The sequence below is a fragment of the Trachypithecus francoisi genome, unplaced genomic scaffold (genome assembly GCF_009764315.1).
Source record: "Trachypithecus francoisi isolate TF-2019V2 unplaced genomic scaffold, Tfra_2.0 Lachesis_group4, whole genome shotgun sequence".
Taxonomy (NCBI): domain Eukaryota; kingdom Metazoa; phylum Chordata; class Mammalia; order Primates; family Cercopithecidae; genus Trachypithecus; species Trachypithecus francoisi.
In genome coordinates this window covers 42,231,497-42,257,440 of record NW_022681469.1, presented here as the reverse complement: position 1 = coordinate 42,257,440, position 25,944 = coordinate 42,231,497, and the positions used below count along the sequence as shown (strand labels likewise).

Genomic DNA, 25,944 nt, shown 5'->3' with positions numbered 1-25,944 from the left:
ACCATATTACTTTTCAATAGATGCAGCTTAATATTTGTCTTTAGATTAGTTGTGAAAATGACATTTTCTACTAGTGTATGTTTAGGCCTCTCAGGACTCAGTACTGCATTTTATAGTGATCTGTATAAATGGAACTCTCGTGGGCCTCTGAGGACTCTGGCAAACAATTCATTCTTCCCGTTCACGGCCCTTAGTGTCAGTAAAAATTACTGACAAAATAATAACCATGCAATATACAGTGTCTTTTCCATTTTCTATTTATGCCTTTATTTGAAACTAAAATTAAATAATGTCAAACTTGCAACTATAACAAAATAGTATCCTCTCTTTGAATATAATACAGGCCAAATTCTATAAACTTTAATTAGCCCAAGTTTGTATTGACCTCAGTAGGAATCTGGCTGAGGATCTCTTTTAGTTAACCTCTGCCTTAAAGTATGTAAGAATTTTCCCATTGCCTTTCTCACTCAAGGAACAATACATGCATAGCTAAACTAATAAAATGCTTAAATAGATACAAATCAAACGCGAAAGGTTTAAACTGTTGTTTTCATCCTGTAAGTCAGCTGAGAAAAAGTATACAGACCGTAGTTCTAAATTATGTCCATAGAGTATTTCAAATCCAGTGAATTAACTCTGCCTTTTTTTTCCCATTTGAGCTCATAAATGTTAACCTCAGAAGTGCCTCAAATTCTTCCATTGAAATAAACTTGAACTGACAATAGCCAGATGATGTAAAATTGAAACTGAAATTCTATCCTTGGCCCATCCCATGTTCTTCCCCATAGGTATTAGAGGACTCATAGAAGAGTTGGCATTTTCATTCTATGTGAGCTGTAATATTTGGGTAAAAGAGGGCATATAAATTTCTTGCTGCCAAGAAAAAAATCAATTACCAGTGTGGGGAAGATAGCGGGCAATAAATAAACAGAACTATGCTAGATACTGAGCACGTTTAAAGATTTATTTAGAATGCCTTAGCTGATAGAAAACAGGCCTTTATATTTATCATATGCTTTCATTCAAAACTTGATATGGGAACTGCGGTCTTTTTGTAATAGAAAGGCTAATTATGTTACCAAGTATTTATTTGGTACATTATTTTAAAATAAGTAAATTGAGTTATGTTCTGTTGTGCAACTAAAAATGAAAACTATTCATATATAGCATAGCCAGGCGTGGTGACGCATGCCTGTAGTCCCAGCTACTCGGGAAGCTGAGGCAGGAGAATTGCTGGAACCTAGAAGGCGGAGGTTGCAGTGAGCGGAGATCACGCCACTGCACTCCAGCCCGAGCGACAGAGCAAGAGACTGTGTCTCAAAAAACAAAACAAACAAAAAAGCAAGCCAGGTGCAGTAGCTCCTGCCTGTAATCCCGGCACTTTGGGAGACTGAGGCGGGTGGATCACCTGAGGTCAGGAGTTCGAGACTGTCCTAGCCAGCATGGTGAATCCCTGTCTCCACTAATAATACAAAAATTAGCCGGGTGTGGTGCCTAATTTAAATTTAATTCCTCAGCCTCCAGAGTAGCTGTAATCCCAGCTACTCTGGAGACTGAGGCAGGAGAATCGCTTGAACCCAGGAGGCAAAGGTTGCAGTAAGCCGACGTCGCCCCACTGCACTCCAGCCTGGGCGACAGAGTAAAACTGTGTCTCAAAAAAAAAAAAGAAAGAAAGAAAGAAAAGAAAAGAAAACTATTCATATGTAGCAAATCAAATAGCACTTTGAAAATGTACTATATCTGTGTCAACGTTATTTATGGATAATGACCCCCTATGTGTCTGTGTGGGATCTCTGCATGTAGTGGGAGCTAGGTGTTAGCCCCATCTTACTGATGAGGAAAATGAGCTCATCCGGTGCTAAGAAACTTCACTTTCCCTGGGTATCAACCCAGATCTATCTGATTGCAAAAGTGGTGCTGCTCTTGACTTCTATAATGTGCCCTCTCTCCCGTGACAATCTCTTTCATCTCTCTCTCTGTCTCCCATCCATCCATCCATCCATCCATCCATCCATCCATCCATATACACATCCCCCACGTTTATGAGTTTGTGCATGGGTATATATATACATATATATACATGCATATATATACATATATGTATTTATTCTCTTTTATTTTGAAAACAATGTGCCAGAGAGTCATTAATATGGTTTTAGAGAAGAAGCAAGAAGGAATTTTTGTGACCCCAAAATTTTATTAGGTAGTCTTATCTAGCCTATTCCCAACCCCAATACTAAGGGTTAGACAGGGAAGGGACTTACCTTATAGTTAATGTAACTGTTAGGCATTCTTCAGGATAAAATATTAATTCTTAAAGTTCCTTACACCATATCTGTCGGTGAACCTACTCTCTGAAACTCACGGAGAATTAAGAAGCGGGGCTCCAGCTATGTTTCCTGTGGGATTAGCAGTTATTATCTTGATATTATTATAGAATTCAAGTACAGAGTATTAAAATCTATTAAATCAAATTATTTTAGGGGAAAATTATCTAAATATTGTTCAATCAAAGACACTCTGTTTTTTTTTTGTTTTGTTTTTTGTTTTTTTAATGCCAGCACCATAAGTAGCTACAGAGCCAAACCCCTGAAAGGAAGAAGTAATTTTGCCTCAAAAGGCACTTAGAAAATAGGAAAACAAATCAAGGTCTGATGAAAATTAAACTCTTTATGACTTTAAGAATTACATATGAAAAGTACATCTCACAAACACCCTATTTTTGAGGAAGAAACTTTTAAAATATAAAAATGTATGCAGCATGTTGTGTAAAAATCATAGCTGCACTGCTTAGAATTTAAAATAAGTAATAATACATAGTAACAAATTCATTAGTTAAAATTTTTGCATTTTTCCCTTCACCTTTCCTTTTATGTTTTTTTTTTTTCTTTTTTCACCTTTTTTTTACAAGAAATAAAATAATGTAGATAAAGCTGTGGCCCTCATCTGACCACCGCTCACACTATTCACCTTCCCTGAGGCACCAGCGAGTCTGTTTTTTCAGTTTTCTTTCTTTCTTTCTTTTTCTTTTTTCCAAGATGAAGCCCTGCTCTGTTACCCAGGCTGGAGTGCAGTGGCACAATCTTAGCTCACCGCAGCCTCTGTCTCCTGGGTTTAAGCGATTCTCCTGCCTCAACCTCCCAAGTAGCTGGGATTACAGGCATGCACCAGCATGTCCAGCTAATTTTTGTATTTTTAGTAGAGACGGGGTTTCACCATGTTGGCTAGGCTGGTCTCAAACTCCTGACCTCCAAGTATCTGCCTGCCTTGGCCTCCCAAATTGCTGGGATTACAGGCGTGAGCCACCACAGCCGGCCCTCATTTTGTTTTCTGACATTTCCATAATATAGCCCATAAACTATACATTGTATTGTTTTGTGTTCATTTTTGGTTTTAATTATATCAGATTTTAGAACAGATATAGTGTACTTATTCACTGAAAACTACTTGATTTTGGTGACTTGTATATGCAGTTGATCTCAGCCTTGTGTGTTCATCTTATCTTTCTAACTACTGGGGTTCTAAGTATAATTTGCTCTCATTTCTATGACTTACGTTTAAGAATAACAATCATTTGCCACTTTTTGTGAAAATAAAAAATTATTGATTATCTTTTATGCAATAGGTAATGAACTGTGTGTCATGGTGCCTAGCATATAGCAAGGATTTCATATTTGTTAATGTTTACTGAATGAATGATTAATGTTTACTGAATGACTACTCCTTTTAGATAAGGAAAAAATAAAAAATAAAACTGCTTGATTTTTGTCCATATTAAGATATCTTAAATTCTAACCCATTTCTTTTTTCTGCCGAATAGCATTCTGTCATATAAGTATACCCCATTATCTGTTTAGTCCACTATTTGTGATGAGATTTTCCTCATCCCTAGTGAATATCCGCACACTGGGGATATTTACTACGGATGAGGAAAATCCCATCATAAATAGTGGACTACACAGATAATGGACTAAACAGTCTCTAGGGGATGTAGCCGGGAGAAGAGGTGCTGGGTTGTACAGTAGGCTTTTTCCATTTTGCTACAGTCTGCCAAACCAGCTGTGTATAAGAGATGTTATGTTTTTAGAATATAATATCATTATGAAACTTCTTTTATGAAGATATTTTGGCTTTTACATTTTATTCCTGTTAACCAGGAGTTGGCAAACTAAGGCCTGTGGGCCAAATCTGGTTTCCTACCTGTTTTTGTAATTAAAAAACAGGTAGTCATCCTACACTGGTATGGAACATTAGAAGTTATTCCTTCTGTTGAGCTATAGTTTTGTATCTTTTAACAAATCTCTCTCTATCCTCTATCCTTCCCAGCTTCTAGTATCCTCTGTTCTACTTTTTAGTTCTAGGAGCTCAACTTTGTTTTTCTTCTGCATAGGAATGAGAACATGCATGATTAACTTTCCGTCCCTGGCTTATTTGGCTTAACATAATAGTGTCCTCTGGTTTCATCCATCTTGCTGCAAATGATAGGATTTTATTTATTTATTTATTTTATTATTCTTTTTTATGACTGGGTGATATTTCATTGTGTATGTGCCACACTTTCCTTATCCATTCATCTGTTGTCAGACACCTATGTTGATTCCATGTCTTGGCTATTGTGAATAGTGCTGTAGTAGAGATGTGGGTGCAGACGTCTCTTTAATATACTAATTTCCTTTCCTTTGGATAAATGCCCCGTAGTGGGATTGCTGGATCATATGGTTATTCTATTTGTAGTTTTTCTGAAGAACCTCCATACTGTTCTCCATAGTGGCTATACTAGTTTACAGTCCCACCAAAAGTGTATAAGAATTTCCCTTTTTCTGCATTCTTGCCAGTGTTTGTTATTATTTATTTATTTATTTATTTTTGGTCTTTTTTTTTACAATAGCCATTCTAACTAGAGGGAGATGATACTACATTGTGTTTTTGATTTGCGTTTCTCTGATAATTGTGAGGTTGAGCATTTTTTCATATATTTGTTGGTCATTTGTGTGTCTTCTTTTGAGAAGTATCTGTTCAGATAATTTGACCATTTTTTAATTGGATTGTTTGTTGTTTTGCTGTTGAGGTGTTTGAGTTCCTTGTATATTCTGGACATTAATCCCATCAGAGAAGTAGTTTGCAAATATTTTCTCCTATAGGTTGTCTGTCTTATAACTCTGTTGTTTCCTTTGCTGTGCAGAAGCTTTGTAGTTTGACATAATCCTATTTATTTTTCCTTATGTTACCTGTGCTTTTGAGGTCTTATTCTAAAATATTTTCCCAAACCAATGTCCTGAAGCATTTGCCCTCTGTTTTCTTCTAGTAGTTTTATAGTCTTGGACCTTACAGTGAGGTTTTTGGAAGCAGTCTACAGTTTTGCTGCAATCTCTATCAAAATACCAATGACATTCTTCGTAGAAATAGAAAAGCAATCCTAAAATTTGTATGGAACCACAAAAGACCCCAAATAGCCAAGCAAAAAGTACAAAGCTGGCGGCATCATACTATAAGTTATTATAACCCAAACTGCATGGTACTGGCATCAAAACAGACACACAGGCCGGGCGCGGTGGCTCAAGCCTGTAATCCCAGCACTTTGGGAGGCCGAGACGGTCGGATCACGAGATCAGGAGATCAAGACCATCCTGGCTAACATGGTGAAACCCCGTCTCTACTAAAAAATACAAAAAAATTAGCCAGGCGTGGTGGTGGGCGCCTGTAGTCCCAGCTACTCAGGAGGCTGAGGCAGGAGAATGGCGTAAACCTGGGAGGCGGAGCTTGCAGTGAGCTGAGATCCGGCCACTGCACTCCAGCCTGGGCAACAGAGCAAGACTCCGTCTCGAAAAAAACAAAAACAAAAACAAAACAGACACACAAACTGATGGAACAGAATAAAGAGGCCAGAAATTCATCCACATATCTATAGCCAACTGATTTTGACAAAGGTGCCAAGAACACTCATTGGAGAAAGGACAGTCTCTTCAATAAACAGTGTTGGAGAAACTGGATATTCATATGCAAAGGAATAAAACTAGACCCCCACCTCTCACCCTCTATTTTATTATTTTTAGTTTTTTTAAAATTATCTAATATTCAGTCGCATAAATAAGATGATTTGAGAATGTGACAGAAACAACGGAAAGTCGTGATATGAGGGGTGGGTGGTGACATTAGGTAGGGTGGTAGAGAGAGTCTGAGAAGATGCCATATGAACTAAGACCCAGGAGATGAAGCAACCAAAGCTCAGAGAGGTTAAATAATTTGTGCAAATTCACACAGGTAGTAAATGGCAGAGGTTGGATTTTAATTCAGGAATAATTTTAAATTTAGGACTCTTTCTTCTGTAATACATCTATCTTCTTAAATTCATGTAAACACAATACAAAGATGATACAGTAGTATTATGTGAGAAGCGTAAGCAAAATGGTTTAGTTCTGGACTTGGCAACCCAGAAACTAGGGTTCTGATGTTTTGAAATTTGGACTCAGTGCTGATGACTGAGTTTGGATCATAATCCCAGCACTAACTTGGCTGAATCACTTAAACTTGCAGCCTTTATTGTTTTTTGGTGGGGCGGGGGTGGGAGGGAGCTCGTCTGTAAAGTGAGGAGGGTGTTTGGATGATCTCCATGGACTCTTCTGGCTCTCACTTTCTACGATGCTGTGACTTTAGGAGGTGACATTTGATCTGGGCTTTGGAGGGTGGGGTGATTTTGACAGGCTGCCTTGTAAGTGAGGGGAAGAGGTATTCCAGGTGGTGAAAAGAGTTCCAGCAGAAACACGGTGGCTAGGAACAGTAGAAAGGATCCTGGGAATGGTGCATCACAGTCTGGTTTGACAAGACTAGAATTTAATCCTGCAGAAGACGGGAGAGGCCGGAGGAATCTGGCCTTGAACCGAGAGAGGGCCTTAAAAGTTATGCTTAAGAGCTGGGAATTGTTCCCCTGGAATTGCAGAATTTGAAAGGTTCTTGGTCTTTTCTCTAGTATCCCTGTCCCATGACCGGCTTCTCTGTATATAAGTAGTTCTGGTGACAGAGACTTCTCTAGACCATCTATTCCATTTTCAGACAGTTCTAAGTATAAGAAAATTCTGAGCATTGAGTCAAAACATACAGGTTCTACCTATACCTTGTCCAAGGTGTAGATAATGGAAGATTATAAATGATAAAGAACATGTTTAGGGATATGTAATTCAATGACCTGAAGTAGAGCTGTGGCAGCAGACATATATTATTATAACATATACTCTAAAGCAATAGAAATTTAAAGCCTTTAAAAAGTATTCCAGTCATGAAGTGTGTGTTGAGCACCTATGATAGGTTGGTCACTCACCAAGAATACAGCAATGAGGCAAAGTTCCTGCTCTCACGTTCTTCTCAGACTCATGGAGAAGATGGACCAGTAGATGATTGTGACAAGGACTCTGGTAGTTCAGGCCAGGAGTACTTAACCTGCAGATGAAGGTAAGAGGTCAGGAGTGAGGGAACAGGTAAAGATTTCCTGGAAATTGAGGAGTGACCAGATTGACCAAGATGGGAGAGCACTCTGAGAGGGAGGAGCTTGGATAGATGCATGAGTGAACGTGGCTTGTTTAAGGAACTGAAAGCTGTTCTATGCCAGGTGTGTGGTGTGTGTGAAGTGGCTAGAAGTGAGGCTGGCATGATAGACAGGGACTTGTCACAAGGGACTGTGTTTGCCATGCCAAGCATTTTAGATTATATCCGGAATTGAGTGAGAAGCCAGTATTCCTAAAAATGGCTGTCCCCCTCCCCAGCATAGAATGAATGTTAGAACAAGATTTTTAAAAATTAGAACATATAGAAAACATGAAGGAAGAAATAAAAATCACCTTTAATATCAACTAGAAATAACTGCTGTTAACATTTTAGTATATTAGTATAATTTAGTATATTGGTATAATTTTAGTGTATTTCTAACCAAGTATGTTGCTATGCATAGGCTCATAAGAATAGCATGATTTTATTGCAAAATATACTTTGTATCCTGCTTTCTCTAGTGTAATTTGTATGCCAGCATTTCCCAGGCCATGCTGTTGAAAGTTTTCTGAGAACTTAACTTCTAATGACAACATGTAATAGCCCACAAGGTGACTATAGTTTATTATACTTAAATATCTCATAATGGGTTAATTTTTAAGTTGCTTGCATTTAAAAAATTTTTACTATTACCAATAATGTGATAAACAGCTTTATAAATTTGTATTCACATCTGATTATTTCCTTGGGATAAATCTCGTCATGTCAGTGGTTGCCTTTTAAGCAGGAGTGTGATGGACTCACTTGTGTATAAGAGTCTTTATGGGCTGGGCGTGGTGGCTCATGCCTGTAATCCCAGCACTTTGGGAGGCCGAGGCGGGCGGATCACGCGATCAGGAGATGGAGACCATCCTGGCTAACACGGTGAAACCCCGTCTCTACTAAAAATACAAAACATTAGCCAGGCGTGGTGACGGGCACCTGTAGTCCCAGCTACTCGGGAGGCTGAGGCAGGAGAATGGCATGAACCCAGGGGGCGGAGCTTGCAGTGAGCCCAGATGGCACCACTGCACTCCAGACTGGGTGACAGAGTGAGACTCCATCTCAAAAAAAAAAAAAAAAAAAAGCCTTTATGACCGCATTGGAAGGGTGGATTGGAAAAGTTGACTGGAGGCAAATGGACAAATGCAGATGCTATTGGAGCAATTTAGGTAATGTATGAGGGCATAAGTTACTGGCAGCATGGTTAGAGAAAAGAGAGATAGTAATGATTCTTAAGGTGTATGTTTGCATAACAGAGCTTTCAGTGAATGTAATGAAAGCTATCAACATGTTTTAAATATCAACTCAGGGGTTGCAGGGCCTCTAAAGTGGCTGTAAGGAGAAGAGGGTGACAAGAGGTTAATGGTTCTTTTCTCTGAGATAGGAAATACCAAGGAGAGAAGAACAGGTTTGAAGGGTTGGCCTGGAAAGAGGGAAATTGTCAGCTCAGTATTAGGTGTGTTGCCTTTAAGGACACTCAGGTAAAACTGTCAGGAAGACATTTGGCAGGATGTTAGGTTGTGGAAGTCATCCCTGTGGAGATGCTGATGCTGAGACCCTGGAAATGACAATGTTTCTAGAGATCAGGGTGTTTAAGATAAGAGGATGCAGGACATAACCTGCAAGAAGACTTACTCCTAAGTCAGAGACAAGGGGAAACTAGAAAAGGAGCTGTGAGATAAGTATGAAGAAAACCAGAAGAGAATACTGTTGAAGAAGCCAAGAGAGGCAAGCGTTACAAAGAAAAAGCTATCAGACTTTCAAATGATGCAGAGGTCAAGCAAGAAAAGGGCGGAGGGTGTCCACAGGAGCAATCTCAGTCACCTGTAGATGGGGACGAGCAGATTCAGGTTGTGCGGAGGCAAGCCAGATTGTAGCGAAGCAGTGTGGAGTAAACAGAGCCAAGGGAGTTGTGGGCTTTTCTCTAAGATAGCTTGTTTGAGGGGCTGGAGAGGGCAGTGGAGGCAGCAGAGGGTTCACTTTTTCTTCCTGTGTATATTAAATTAGTAAAGCTAGATTTACTAATTGTCATATGACTTTGATTACCTCTCCAACATTTGCTTTTTACCATGTTTAAAATCCTTTTATTAGTGATTTGCTTTTGAACACAGTATACCCTGTCCGAGCTTCCAATGAAAGCACTGTTGTTTAAGCTCCTAGCATCTTACCTCAAATTCTGTTGGAACCGGGTGAGACTTCATGTTTGCAAATACAGTCTCATTGAGTTTTAATAAGACTCAGTTTTTAAGCTTCAGCAAGTAATATTTGGAATTGCACTTTTTAAATTATAGAATATGATTTGTGTCCTTGAAGTTTGATCCTTACCTGAAGAATTGGCTGAAAACAATAAATGTTTAAATGTTGCAATTTAGAGAATGTCTTTATTGTGTTGCCAAATGCTGAATGACAGAGCGCTTTAATTCTAACTAGCTTTAATTAGAAAGAGGAAAAAAAAATCAAAGAGTAATGTCAACTATAATCAAAATGAACCAGAACAAGAAGTACTTTTATTGGTTACAGAACATCAGCAATGTGTGGTATAATCTTATTCACTTCCTTTATCAACAGTGAAAATACTGCAGGCCTCTCTAGGGAAGTTCGGACCATCAGTCTTACTGAACGCGTAATCAGTTTAATGGGGGTTTTTCATTAGTAATATGATGCTCTTTTGGGCTGCAGAAAATTATTTATTTTTAAAGATAGGGTAAATGATTCTTGGCTTTAAAAAACAAAACAATAGGGTAAATGTTACTAATGAAGGAAGAACTGGATGGTCAATGCAGTATATTCACTGATTTTTTGCTTAGCAGTGAATTAGCCTATTTTTGAGTATTATTTCTCTCAGCATAATCACTTTAAAGATGTTGACATCGAAAACAGTTACCACTTTTTTGGAGGTTATTATGTTATAATAGATAGCAGTTATCCAGGTAGAGGATTAGGGGAGAATATATCTGTGATTCTGCTCTGTGAAGAACCTGGTTACCTTTCTTTTAAGATAAGATTTTACTTTTCTTTTTTTTGAACCTGGTCATCTTTGTTTTAAGATAAGATTTTACCTTTCCTTTTTTTTTGAACCTGGTTAACCTACTTTTAAGATGAGATTTCTTCTCCTCCTCCTTCTTCTTCTTCTTTGTCTTCATCTTCATCATCTTCTTCTTTGAGATGGAGTCTCACTCTGTTGCCCAGACTGGAATGCAGTGGCATGATCTCAGCTCACTGCAACCTCCACCTCCCAGGTTCAAGCAATTCTCCTGCCTCGGCCTCCTAAGTAGCTGGGACTACAGGTGTGTGCCACCACACCTGGCTAATTTTTGTGTTTTTAGTAGAGAGGGGGTTTTGCCATGTTGGACAGGCTGATGTCAAACTCCTGACCTCAGGTGATCCACTTGCCTCGGCCTCTCAAAAGTGCTGGGGTTATAGGCATGAGCCACTATGCCTGGCCAGATTTTACCTTTCTTGAAGATAAAAAATTTACTCTGAAATTCTTTGTCTTTCTTCTTTCTCTTTGCTTCCCAGTGAAGTTCAGTATTGTATATTTTAACTTCCTTTGGGCCTCTCTTCATCTTCATCCAGTCTAGAACCCTTGGACCATTCCTTTAATCATTCGTTCACCACCATAGTCCAGTCTCTTGCTCCTTGAATTTTATTGAACCTAATTCAGTCCACCCAGGCTCAACCTAATCATTTGACATCTTGCTACTGTACCTGGGCTGCTGGCCACTGCTAGGTAAAACTTGACCACCATGCAATTATAACCTCTATAAATTTATGGTCTCCAGTTTGTTAGGCCCTCAAGATAGCCTTAGCAATTCTTTCTTTTTTTTTTTTCCTGAGCAGTTCACCACCGTGTGGCTGTTTTTTACTTTCACTCCGTCTTAAACTTCTTCCCTGCCACCTATTAGTCTCAGAAGATGATCTTGGCCCCGGTTTTATGGAGGCCACCAGGCAGGAGCTCGTAAACCTTCCTCTTTACTACCACCCCCATCACTACCTACAAATTTTCTTTTAACCCATGTCACTTTCTAGCTATTTTTCTACTTTGTCTCCCTAACTTTGCCACTAGGCTACTTGAAAGAGTAGGGCCCCCTTGTTTACCCTTCTATAGTCTGGCTTCCATCCAAACTGCTGCTGGCAAAGTTACCAGTGACCTAACTGGTAAAGCCTGTGAGATATTTTTCATCCTTTACTTTGTTTGGTTTCTCTATGGCATTTTATCTTTATTGAGCATTTTCTTCAACTTTTATGAAAACCTCTCTTTGAATCTTATCCCACCTTATCGGGAAAAAAAGAAGTATTTAATGATTTACAAAATAATAATTGATATGAACTCTTATAACCCAATATTAATTATACTTTTAAGAATTGAATTATACTTTTATATAAATACAATTCAGTATTATACTTTAAAAATAAGAAATGCTATAATCCCAGCACTTTGGGAGGCCGAGGTGGGTGGATCACGAGGTCAGGAGATCAAGACCATCCTGGCTAACATGGTGAAACCCCGTCTCTACTAAAAATACAAAAAATTAGCCGGGCATGGTGGTACGTGCCTGTAGTCCCAGCTACTTGGGAGGCTGAGGTAGGAGAATCACTTGAACCTGGGAGATGGAGCTTGCAGTGAACTGAGATTGCACCGCTGCACTACAGCCTGGGCAACAGAGCAAGACTCCGTCTCAAATAAATAAATAAATAAGAAATGCTTATTTTCTTAAAATGCTTAACTCTAGTAAACATTTTACTGTGTGTGTGTATTTATATATAAACGTGATATATACAGTAAATATGTACAATAAAATATGTACAATAAAAATGTAAGACATACATAATATACTAATTATTCCTTGGTTTCTTCTGCCCTAGTTAATGAAGGAGTTCCCCCTTCTGAGCATGTTCAATATCCATGAAAACCTTTTAGAAGCCCTTCTGGAACTACAAGCATATGCTGATGTTCAGGCAGTCTTAGCTAAGTATGATGGTAAGTCCTTGGGTATTTTTATTTACTTGACTGTTCCTCTTTTGATGTATTTTCCCTGATTAGATTGGAAGGGTCATTTTAAATAGCACAGCACTTTTGTAACCTTACACTTACAGAATTTTCACCTACAGTTTTATGATGGTGTTTGGTAGAATCTTAGAATTTCATCGTTAGCAAGGACCAGAAATGTGACATGGCTTGTGTCCCGTTCCTCTCCATCCCTCCCTACAGGCTGCCCTCGTGCTCTCCCCATCAGGCAGTTATGTCTACTCTGCTCTACTACCTCTGTGGTCAGAAATCACCCAGAACCTCACAGGCAGTACCTATCCTGTAGGGGCAGCACTGACTGTTAGAGCTCTTGCTATAACTCCACATCGGTTCACTGTGACCACTGCCTACTGGGCACATTACCCTTTGGAGCAATGTAGAACAGCTAGTATCCCTTGCACATGTGACAACTCAGTAAATATTGGAAGATGAAATCAGATCCCCTTCCTCCCAGCTCTTCTCATTAGCAGCAGAATATCCCAATTTCTTTAAATGGCAGGCTTTGAAGTCCCTTTGCCATTCTGGTTACTCACTCATGAACTTATTCCATTTTGCCTGTTCCTAAGAAATCAGAAAAATAAGCTGGCACATCCTAGATATTTTAAAACTCTAATGTTCATATTGTCATTATCCATGAATTCATGATTTGATTAATTGGACAAAAATTGTCTACATAATTACCTGCCATGACATAGTTACTAAAATATCTGCAGAGCTTCATACTATTCTGCCTCATTTCAGCAACCATCTTCCTAAAGTGTTTGCTTGTAAAATGGATATAGGGAATGATTACTTATTATATAATCATTTTTTGGTTTATGAAATATTTTTTCTTTAGTAAGCATCTTCAGTGCATTTAAAGAATTATTCAGATTACAAAGCATATAGAGCAAACTATACCATTTGGGTCTTTTTTTTTTTTTAGAGATAGGGTCTTCCTCTCTGTTGCCCCAGATGGAGTAGTATAGTGGTGTGATCATAGTTCACTATAACCTTGAACTCCTGGGCTCCAGCCATCCTCCTGCTTCAGCCTCCCAAGTAACTAGGACTATAGGAGCGTGCCGTCATTCTTGGCTAATTTTTAGGGTTTTTTTTTTTTGTAGAGACTGGTTATCATTATGTTACCCAAGCTGGTCTCAAACTCCTGGCCTCAAGTGAACTTCTCACCTTGGCCTCCCAAAGCACTGGGAGTATAGGCGTGAGCCACCACACCTGGCCATTGGGTCTTATTTTTGACACATTTCTTCATAAAGAATCTCTGAAGTGGGTGAGAGTTATCTCCTATAGTTGAGGGAACTCAGGCATTATGAGATTGTTTTTGTTTTTGTTTCATTTTCCTCAAATTCTTGCTCAAATTTATGGAAACTAAAAGCCTTCAGCCAGTGATGGCATCATTTTGCCTGTGCAGACATGAGTACCCTGTGTAACAAGATATATGCCACCTAGTATGCAACTGATTTTAGAAACAGAAAAGTATTTGTGGAGCACCTTAAAGTAAAGAAAATAAAGACTGTTCGGCTTTCATGTCAGCTCACTTGTATTCTCTATTTATATGCTAAAATCTTACTCATGGTTCAGCTAAACAGTGGTCCAAGCTTAGAGGTCTAAACTGTTGGGGTGCCTTGTAGGCAAAAATCCTCATACGTTGACATTCTTTTAATACCAAAGGAATTCAGTCCCATGGCCATGGGTTCAGGTGGCAGTGCACTTTTCCAAATGCCACTCTGTAGCCATCAGTGCCATAGCAATCCCTAATGCTGACCTGTACTCAATCTGATATATCAAGCCTTAAGAAATAAAACTTTAATCAGCAGAGCCTTTGGGAGGGCAAGCCTCTTAAGGCTCCTTTCATGAAGATCTCCGTTCATTACAGAAATCATCAGCCTTGTGTTATAAGACTGATTGTAAAATAAAGAAATGGAACTCCCCATTGTCTCTAACTATCCCACTGCACAGCCTCTGTTCCACAACATCCAAAAGCTGATTTATTAGATTCTGATAACATATGTTCGCATTATTTGTTACAACAGCTCGTCCCACCCTCCACTGAAACTTGGCTCACACTTTGAAAAATTCTTTTGTTGCAAATGGACAAACTCACCATACCAAGGCCCTTGTGTTGAGCTTTGTTTATGTTGTGTACCTGGCAACAGAGATGATGTTCTTGTTCACTATTCATGGAAAAAGAGCCTCATTAGTGGCAGGACACATATTGTTGCTGAGATGCCTCATTAGGGGTTTTGAATTCAGCAGTTGTCAATAGAGTACAGATGACCTAACACCAAGTGAATTCTGAGGGGAGTTTTGGTGCTGACTTGGCTCAGGCCTGTATCATTTACAGTAGAAATATAATGAAGTGGCTGCTGAAGTTACTGTTCTTGAGGGTTGAGCTGCAGCCACTGAAGACTGTGGAAAAACACGCCTCTTGTTTCTCACTCCATATCATGAAATGGGTTTTTTCAAGTTCATCCTTGCTGCTTTTCCTGGAGACGTCTACTGAACTGCTGGTTCCTTATCTGGCCCCGGGTGAGGAAGTGGGTGCTTTAGAGGTCTTGGAGTACAGACAGCTCTTAGGGCGTCCTGTTCTTCACCCTGGTTCAGATGTCTAATCCATGAGATGCTGGAGACAGCACTTCATCCCTCTCTGTAGAGCCACACCCAAAGCAGCAGGATTATATGTCCTTTTTACTAATTGGAATGCTCTGGTTGGGTAGCCATTTTTTGGATTGTTTTTGGGTACAGCAATCCTTCTTTATTACATTTGCTAGGTGGCTGAATTTTTTAAGTAGTATGCTGGGAACACAATGGGATTAGTTCTGCTTTTCTGACCTTTGCAAAAAGATTTAGAAAAATGGCAAGGCACTGGGGACCAGGGATGAGGGTGGTGAAGAACATATTTTGAGGGAAAGAAGGGAGGCAAAATGTATTCCCCTAGTCTCATTGTTCTTCACCACCTTAAAAAAAGTTTGGCTTTGAGTTCAGAAACCAGTAACAATCATATACTCCTGTGTCCCCACAAAGATTGCCAGTTGAGTGGACGTATCTCATCGTAGTCTGCAGTCTGATTTTGATTTTGCCATTGAAATAACTTCTAATGTTTTATTATTCCAGGTGTTAGTCTAAAATACTGTATTGCTATCCTCAGGCGTTTTCATACTCTTGTGTGTTCAATTTGTGAATCAGCATTGTAGGTGGACAGTTTTACTCCAGGTGACTGGTCCTGGTTCTATCATGTTCTTCACACAGTGACTAAAATAGCAGCAGCAATAGCTAGCATTTATTGAGTTCCTGTAATGTGTCAGTATCAGACGTGATTCAAACCACAAGCATATTGGGTAGATACTATTGTTAGCCCCATTTTGCGGATATGGTAACTGCTATAAAAAGAAGGTAATTGCTCACAGGAAGAGCCTATAGTATCAAAGTAAAGCCATGTAGATGTGATGTTATGAGAGAAAAGTGATCGACTGAGAACAACTTCATTAAATATGATGTAAATTCTACAAGGAAAGGAAAGCCAGGATTAAAAACTGAGGTGGTCTGACTCCAGACCTGTGCTTTTAACCACCACACTTACACTCTTTCTGCTGTTGGCAGTATTTATTTAAATTGTTTTTATGAATTCCATTGTTCTTGTTGTTGTTATTAGCCACAATTTATTGAGAACCTACCATGTGCCAAGCATGTTATTAGCTTGACATTAGCTTTACCCTCACAATAACCCTGCAAGGAGGCAGTTACTCCATTTTAGCAGATGCAGAAACTGAGGCTTTGTGAGATTAAATAACTTACAAGCCCACATTCTTAGAAAACTGCAGAGCTGGGATTCAAATCCAGATCCAGCTGGCTTTAAATCCCATGTGTTTTCCATAAATGTAAGCCTTCCAAAAGTGATGTGCTGGGCCTCTCTCACTCCTCTTACAAAGGCATGACTTAGGTGGGCTGAAGCCATGGTGCAGAATTTCAGTGATGCCACATTGTCTTGTAAGGTTCCTTTCTAATCATTTTTTAAGAACTGAGTGTATCTATATTTGCTTGTCTTTCTGAAACTGTCTTCAAAATATGACTTTCCATCTTCAATCAACTTGTATCTAATTTTTTTAATCACAAAGGGGATTTGATGTAAGGTGTTCATTTAATTTGAGATTTATCTTTTTCTTCAGTCATACATTTGCTATAAAGACAGCAAAGTTTTCAAGATCATTAAGTCATGAGAACCTTCTTTTAGAAGCCATTGCAAAAATTGTTACAAGCTTTGGATTGCCTTTCAAAGAAGTTTATAGGCCACCTAGGTTGAAAACTTAAGTCCCAAAGATTAGGGTGGGAATGTGGAAAAGAATTCATGTGTTTCTTATTCATTGTCATTTGTGCATTTCAATTTTAGAAGAATCTCATAGAGCAAGTGAACGCAGGTCTGAGCACAATAAGGTACCTTTGGGAGCATCTAGTTCTGCCTGTCTCTAGTTAGTGATCCTTGGGGATACCAGAAGGCAGTCATGGGTGGTGGGGAAGAGGTGGATCAGGTCCCAGCTCTGCCTTTCACCAAGTGAGGGAGCTTGAGAAATCCAAGCCTTGGTTTCTTTCTCTGGATATGAGATCAAGGCTTAGAAAGGCTAAGTAACTTGCCCAAGATCACACAGCGGGTAATTTGTTGTGAGGATTAAAGTGGTTTAATCTGTGTTAAGTGTTAAGAACAGTGTGGGACACACAGTAAGAGTTCAAATATTATTCGCTATTATAAGGAGCCGAAAGTGTCACTCCTAAACTTCACCACTATTCTTCATTAGTCTTGTTCAAATGGAAAACCATATATAAAATGTCACAATGAGGGAATAAGAGCCCAGTCTTATGCTCCGCAAAAAGACAGTGTTACGACTTGTTATTAAAATTAATTGTGGATCTAATAGGACATACAGATATTTGATTAGAACTAAAATTCTTAGTTTTATCTAAAGCTTTGGAAAGCCGAAAAAAGAAATGCCAGGGATTTTTACTCCTGATCAAAGGAAAAATTCCTTCTTTGGGTTCATAGCAACTTCAGCCTCTGAACAGTTTGTCCTAGTAGAAATACAGATCTAAGCGCTTTTGGATATTTACTCCGTTAAGTCATTTAGTGATTGCCCTAAATTTGGGGCAGAATCTTCTCTTGTTCTTCCCTTCTTTCTCAAAAGAACTAGGGACAGCTGGTCTTTCTTACAATCACAAAAGTTATATAAATGCAACCACTATATCAAGATCATTTTTACTGATGCCATCAAGCCCATCCTAAATTAGCATTATTATCTGCCATCTGGTAATTTGCAGAGGGCATACTTTTTAGAACAGGACATGTTTCTAACATTGGAGGAAATACTTTCATCTCAGTAGATTGAAAACAGAAGTTCTAAGGAAAGTCATTAGGGACTCACTCTATGTTGAGACTATTCAGAGAAAAAGTCTTTTGCTGATACTGTTTTGCAGAGTCAGCAAGTAGTTATAACTAAAAATTTCGTAAACCTTGTTTATTGCCCAGGGCCTTATAACTAGCACAAGTTATTCAGCTATCATCATAGTTCCTTTGAAATGGTTACTGGACACCCTGTCTTTTGGTTAGGCTGTTTTCCATTTGTGTTTGAGGAATAAGTAAAAATAGGAAGGATGTGAGATGTCTGGAGGTCCAATGAGTAAAATCTGTATTTGTCAAACACTTCAAGTGTCAGTCTGTCCATACTTCCAAAACAGTGCTTTTCAGTTAAGTATATGGATGTGAATTTTGATGCCACAGGCACAAGCAGCTTCTGAAAATATCCGTCACAAAATTAGGCTGCATATTAGAAAGAAGATTTGGTATGCTGTTGGTTTCTAGTGTCAGACTATAAACCTAGTCCAGCTCCTTTCCCTGGGCTGGCTGTTACGGAAAAGATCACGGATACCAGGCAAGAGCTTAAAGAGAGTCCTTGTGAAAAGACTGGCAAATGAACCACATTGGTGCTTCAAAGAAGAAAATAATTATCAGCACTGATACTAATGGCTGTGGCTTCATGCCTGTAAGCACAAGTCACTGAGAAATGGTGGTCTTACATAGCTTTGCACTGGATGCTCTGCAGATTTGGACACCAAGAGGTAGATCTGCCAAGAGGACTAGGCCTTTAAGGTTACTTTAGAACAAATGATAGACTGTTAGGGGATGAACTAGATATTGCAATGAGCAAAAGCTGTGACAATAGATGTCATTTCAATGAGGACTATATGCATGACAAACTTCTGTCTCTGATGATGGAAGACTTTTGGTGAATGCATACATCTGTAATTCACATAGTTGGCACATGCACAAACCCTCCAAATTTATGTTGGGTTTGGTAATCCTTATTGCCCAGTTATCATAATTTACCCAGGTAACATGTTACCCAGGTAACATCCCTCCCCAGCCAGCCATTACCATCAGGGAAACTGCTGTGTTTGGCTTCAGGGCACCAGCCATAGAAAGGGCCCTCTGACACAGACCTTCTGGGGTAATCCAGTCCAAAAGTTGCAAATAACATCTGGTGTTTGGCTTTGTAGCATACGATGAATTTTTCTGGATGTAGTTGAATGTGAAGTGCTTGTCCTTCCCCCTGCCTCAAATGACTAAGGTCATGTAGAACTTCCTAATTGAATCATTGAACTCCCAGGTGGCACATCTTTTTGAGATTCTTGTATATCAATCCCTTTTATTTCTTCAGTGAAATTTTTCCCTTTAGTTGGAAGGGGACCTCAGATTGGCTTTCTGAAGGTGGGGCAAAAAGACCTTATACTGCCTGGAATCAACAATAACAAAAATTTAAGGACAGAATCCTGTATGTCTATTGTTTTCTTTGCATCATATCATAAACAAGTAAACTGATAAATTAATCACATAATGGTACAGTAAGAACACATCACAGTCCACAAACAGGTTATGAAGAAGAAATGGACTGCTTTTTAAATTTGTTTTCCATTTTTGTTTGTTTGGTTGGTTCATGCTTCCAAGAACATCTGTGAAGGCCAAATATGTTGGATTATAGGAGCTTCAAGTGTACCTGGTAGAAATGATATCAATTTGTTGCCTGACCAAGAAAAGGGATTCTTGGTACTTCATAATTTTAAAGGATAACAGGGAGTAAATAGGTTAATTTTTTTCAAATTATTTCAGCAAGGATCTATCAAGTCCTTATTATGTTGAAGTACTAACTTTTAGGTGCTTTAGATTCAGAGATAAATATAACCTATTCTCTGTCACCAAGAAGTTTTCAGTCTAGTGGAAAAAACAAAAATACAAAAAAGAGGCGAAGCGAGATGAATCAGTGCTCAGTGAGTCTGTTTGAAACAAGCTGTGGGGAGTGCAGAGAAAGAAAGCCTTTGAGAGCAAGCTTGTGCCCCTTTCATCTCAACCCCTGTGTACTAAGGTAGTCATTGGGAACATCTGTGGTCAGTGAGTGACTCGATCTATAAGATCCCATGACGATATAGTGTTCTCATTTGTGAGATGATTTGGGATTTATATATCTACTTGCTGCCACCTTTGAAAAAATTTTAGATTCATAGATATGAGAACTGACCCTGCATTGAAACTACATCTTGGTTGTTATTATTGGGAGATGAACAAAAGGATATCAGATCAAAAAGGTTATCATGGAAAACTGTTCTATCCTGTCTAAAGTTTTGCAACATAAGTTTTCCGAGGCCCATCTGATTGACAGTTTTACTCATAATTACAGACATTTCTTCCAAGATTATTGAATTAAAGTTTGGCTGTTATGAACCACTTATGACTGTTGAAAATTCAAGAGTCATTCTCCCTAAGATGACCTTTTCTTTCAGCAGCATCATTCCAATAACGGGTCCTTAAGGAGTCAGAAGAGGTGTGGTTTTCCTTGTTTTTTCTACTTTTCTTCAACCTTGATTCAGTTTTTACTTTATTGTTTTTTTCATCCTGCCCCACAATTTCATTCCACTGCTGTTTCAAATAGACATTGAGATTAGAGCACCAATACAATTTCAAACACTCTGCTGGAACTCTGTAAGCAAAGATAAATGCAGTACACATGTTGAGAAATAACAAGTTTCTGATTCCCTGTTAGAACGTACAACACTCGTCAATGTTGGCTTCTGGGAGCTAAATTGGATGTAAATGTTTGCAAGTCGAAGGAAGCTAATATCAAGAGATTTGAGATTTTAGTACATTAATTTAGGATTTTATTCAGCAAACACTGAGCGCCAGCTATATTTCAGATATTGTTTTTTGTTGTGGGTACAAAGTGATGAAGCAGCCTAGCTTTTACTCCTAAATCACACCATGTATGTAGGACAGGGAAATAAGAGAACAGACAGTTGCTGTAAAGTATAAAGATTGTGAAGCACTTTAGCCCAAGATGGAAGGGGCACCGCAGGCAACAAGGAGGAGAGAGGGGAGCCTTCCCCTTGGGGGTGGTGTCTGAACCGGACAGGAAAGGTGCTTGAGGCAAGGAGAGCGTATTGAAAGGTGCAGAGGCGCAACTGGCATGACTTATTTGGAGAATTGTCTGTATCCCTTAGAGCAGAGGGATGAAGAGGGATGCAGTGAAGGGAAGAAGATGACTTGGGTGAGTTAGCCGGGGATGTGGGGTGGTAGAGGGACTGGATTAAAATCCAAGCTTGCATTTTATTTTATGGGCCCTGGAGAGGCCTGGAGACAATTTCAGAAAGGGCTTCAGTCCAGCCCAGAGTGAAGTGGGTGGCACAGTACATTCACACCGTGCCCCCTTTTGAGTGGAGGTACTTGAGAGATCACAGTGGGAAAGCACTCAGGTGTGGAAGAGGGGAGTGCCACTGCAGCAGGGTGGTGAGGTGATCTCCCACACTACAGTGGAGCACATTCTGTCCTGGAGGGAGACATTTGTGAGGTTTTCTGAGCATTGGTGGAAGAGTTAGAATTTGGTTTTTCTTTCTTAAGCAACAAGTGGGAATCCTAGTGCAGAAACTTTTGTCTCCTGGGTGGGAAAACTTCTTATTTTAAACTATAACCACTTCATTTCATTTGCTCTCGGGTAATCTCTTTACAGGACATTGAGCCCTATGTAAAACCACCATCACCCACAGACAGTCTTTCAAGGGAGCGTAACTAAGGGTGAAGAGCCTGTCAGGACCCATGTCACCCATCAGTGCCCACCTACTTCTGCTGAGTTGTAACAGTGACATGAGGAGAAAAAATGCGGAAGAGGGGAACAGGTGGCGTGTCCAGCTGTACTTTCTATAAAGGCTGTGAATTTGAAGATAGTAGAGGACATGATGTGAATGCCTGTATAAATCTCACTTGCTAAAGCAAACCATCTGAAAAATTTCTGCCTTGTCGATACTTCAGTCACTACTAAAATAGACAAAGCATGAGAATAATACCATGGATTTAATTCTTACCAAAAAGGAAGAAGCTTAAGAGAAGGGGACCATGTTATCCTGTAGCTATAGTTTAAAAAAAAAAAAAAAAAAAGGAATATTAGGCACAGGTGTACCTTGAATCTGAAACAAACAAAAGTAACAAAAAGCGAAAGCCATGCTCTTTGTTGTTGTTGTTGTTGTTGTTTTGAGACAGGGTATAGCTCTGTTGCCCAGGCTGGAGTGCAGTGGCATGATCACAGCTCACTGCAGTCTCAACTTCCCACGCTCAAGTGATCCTCCCACCTCAGCCTCCCAAGTAGCTGGGACTACAGGTGTGAACCACCACACCTGACCAATTTTTTCTAGAGGTGAGGTCTCAGTATATCACCTAGGTTGGTCTTGAATTCCTGGGCTTAAGTGATCCTCTTGCCTTGGCTTCCCAAAGTGCTGGGATTACAGGTGTGAGCCACCACACCCAGCCTTTTATTTGTTTATTTTAATGCAGAGGAAAGATAAATATGAACCCACAAACAGAATTTCAATTAACATAACTTTGTGCTGAGACTATTTGGAATAGGAGATAGAGAGTTTTTTTAAACTGGAAAATGGTTCGTGAAGGATGGAAGACTAAAAGTGGAAATTGCAGTTACTCCCAATGGATAAAAGTGTAAGGAAACATAGATGATTAAAGTGTATGAAAAGATCAGAATGACAAATAGCTAAATAAGTATATACAAATCAGGTATAAACTTGTAAGCAGGTTTTCAGGGTGACTAAAGACCAGAGGAAGCAAAAGTCTCACACATTACAGGATTTAATGTGTGACTCTGTTGTCCAAACAAAACAGTGAAGAATGACAGGGAAAGTAAAAGCAAGTATCACACTAACAATATGGAATAGTGACAAGGACGTGGTCAGTTCTGCCACTCATTTGTTGGGTGGCTCTTAAAAAAGTCATTTAACTTTGCTGGGTCCATATTTCTCACCTATAAAAGAAAAAGATTTTGGGAGGATGATCTTGGCAGTCCTGTACCGTTGTTCAGTTTTTCGTCTGTATCTTGCGGTAGTACTGTTTTGAGCAGAAAATATTGTATTAATACATTGCTGAGGTACAATTATTCATTCCTATTTTATATTTCCCTTTAGTACTTTTTACTTTTTAAAAGAATGTGTCAAATAAGTCAATCCCAACCAAATTGTAGAAATGATTATGTGGCTTTTGACCACAAGAAAAAAGGAGGTAATTGAGGATCTAACGTGGATTTATTAAGACAGTTGTGTCAAACACTGATGAGATAGTAGATGTGAAAATATTGGTAGTCTATACAATAGTATTTAAATGTTTATCTTATTTGTGTAAATGACCCTTTTCCTTCGTGTTTCTGAAATAGAACACCATAAATGTGTTTACATCTTTATTTAAACAAAACATTTGGTAATATTTTAAATGCTGTCCTTTCAGGTACCATGGAGCAATATGGATATAATACCTAATTAATAAGTGGTTGCAGACATACCATTGCAGACTGTTGCAAATTGAGGGTGATCTCTAGAATCCTATTCCTACATTCTGTCGTTGGTATTGCCATGGCCAGTATTTCTAAAAATGAGATCTTGGAAACTACATAGCACAGTTTAAAGTCATGTGCTCAGGTTTGTTCTGGATTTGTGATATTGGCATATTTCTTAACCATTCTATGCTTCATTTACCTCACCTATAAAGCAGGGATAACAGTCCTACCTCATAGGACTGCTCTGGGAATTAAATAGGATAATGTATATAACTGATTAACACCAGTGCCTGTCAGGTAGCCTTTGGTAAGTGTTAGCAGTCATTTTGATGATGATAATGATCATTTGGGGAAGAAGATTTGGAGGAAGCACAACTGTGTGTGGTAGCTTGAATCAGAAAAATGACTAATAGGCTGGAATGATGGGCTGAGGCTGAAATTATTTAAGATTTAATGGCTCAGATTTAATTTTAAGATTTGAAATGTAATGGAGTCAGATGTGAAATCCTGCCTATAGGTTTTTTTTTTTTTTTTTTTAATGTTCATGGCTTACATAAAAGGGAGAAAAGACCTGACTTTGGCTGAAGTCTATTTGAATAGAATTGCGGGGGCGAGGGTGGGGGCATTGTTGACCACACAATCAAAGAACAGACAAAGAGTCCCAGCTGCTCAACACCAGGGCTTTCTAGCTGGTATTCAGAGACGTGGAGCGGCGCAGCTCCTCAGATGGCACGTTTCCCTGAGCTCTCTACTGCTCAGTTTGGGGGATTTAGAGGATTGTTTTCATTTCTAATTCTCATATTTTGAAATCACCTGTGGCCAGGTAACAAAAATAGATGAGAAGTTCTGAGGAATATGCCGGAGGAGGAACTGGAGGTATTTATCCTGGAGAAGATTGCTATAGAAGAGATATTGTAACCATCTTAATGCTTGAAAGATTGACGAACAATGATCAGATTCTGTTTTCTTTTGGAAGGTGTAAGTGATTTTTAGATAAGGATTTGTAGAGAGAATGGAGTGAGGCAGAATGATAAAAGGCAAGTAAAATGTTATGGAGGTCAGATTGGTAAGATAAGACATCTTCAGGTGACCACAAGATTTCAGGTTTTGTTTTGTTTTGTTTTAATTCTTATTGGCTGGGTGCGGTGGCTCAGGCCTGTAATCCCAGCATTTTGGGAGGCCAAGGTGGGCAGATCACTTGAGGTCAGGAGTTCGAGACCAGCTTGGTCAACATGGTGAAACCCCGTCTCTACTAAAAATACAAAAATTAGTCAGGTGTGGTCATGTGCACCTATAGTTCCAGCTACTTGGGAGGCTGAGGCACAAGAATTGCTTGAACCCGGGAAGTAGAGGTTGTAGTGAGGGAGACTGTGCTACTGCACTCCAGCCTGGGTGACAGAGTGAGACTCTGTCTCAAAAAAAAAAAAAAAAAATATATATATATATATATATATATGTATATAATTGAGGCATAAATTACATATAATTACATGTACAACTCTTAAGTACAGAGGGATGATTTTTCACTTATATATATACCCATATGACTGCTACCCAGAATGAAACAGAACTTTCTGAAATCTCAGAAGATTGCCTCATACTCCCTTCCAGCCAATAACTGCCCTCCAGCCCAGCAGTAACCACTTTCCTTACTTTTATCACAATATATTATTTTTGCAAACTTCACGCAATCACTTTGGAACACTGTCTAACAGTTTCCAGTAAAGTTAAACAGACATCTATCTTCAGATCCAGCAATCCCATTTTTAGTTACATATCCCTGAGAAATGAGTTTTGTTAAGCGTACGCAAAAATGGTCACAGCAGCTTTTTTCATAACAGTCCGAAGTGGGAAAACAATTCAGATGTCCTTTAGCAAGAGAATAGATAAACATGTGGTGTATCCACACAATGAAATATTACTTAGCAATGAAAAAGAATGAATGACTGATCCATGTTTTGAGATTCAGCATGGATGAATCTCAAAAACAACGTGCTAAGTGAAAGGAACCAGACAAAAATGAGTACAAAAATGAGTCTGATTCCATTTGTGTGAAGTTCAGAATTACAACTTTTAATGAAAGACTTTCAAGACAATTTGATTTTGCATGCCTGAGATGTTTGGGGAAATTTCTTCTCCTTTCAGAAAAACATTTCTACAAAACATAAGATGGCAAAGAGGTGGAAGAAAAATTAATACTGGCAGTTCAGCTTTGCCTAAGTGAGAAACATTTACTTAGCATTCCTTGTTTCTGCAGTGAGTAATGGAATTATATGATACCTCATTATTTCCTTTCCTTTTGTTTGCTCTTTGGATTCTAATTCGTAAGAGGTAATAATGTAGCTAAATGCCACTTACAAAAGTCAGAAGGCCACTGCAGAGTCAGTGTGTTCATACAAAATCAAACTAACTTAGAATGATTTTGAGTTGCTTACTCAAAGTAAAATTTCTGAATAAATTACAGGCAATATTGGAAAGCGGATGATTTGTTCTTATTGCCACCATTGCAATCACTACTTGTAGCCACTCTAT

At 38.9% G+C, this 25,944-nt stretch overlaps 1 protein-coding gene across 15 annotated transcripts in view; it reads left to right on the top strand.

The window, feature by feature from the left end:
* Positions 1-25,944, top strand: part of ST7 (suppression of tumorigenicity 7) — a 287,041-nt gene that overhangs the window by 215,750 nt on the left and 45,347 nt on the right. For all 15 annotated transcript variants that reach the window (XM_033192251.1, XM_033192249.1, XM_033192264.1 and 12 more), the window contains one exon: positions 12,388-12,502. In XM_033192251.1, coding sequence (XP_033048142.1) covers positions 12,388-12,502 — 115 coding nt within the window. The remainder of the gene's footprint in view (positions 1-12,387; positions 12,503-25,944) is intronic.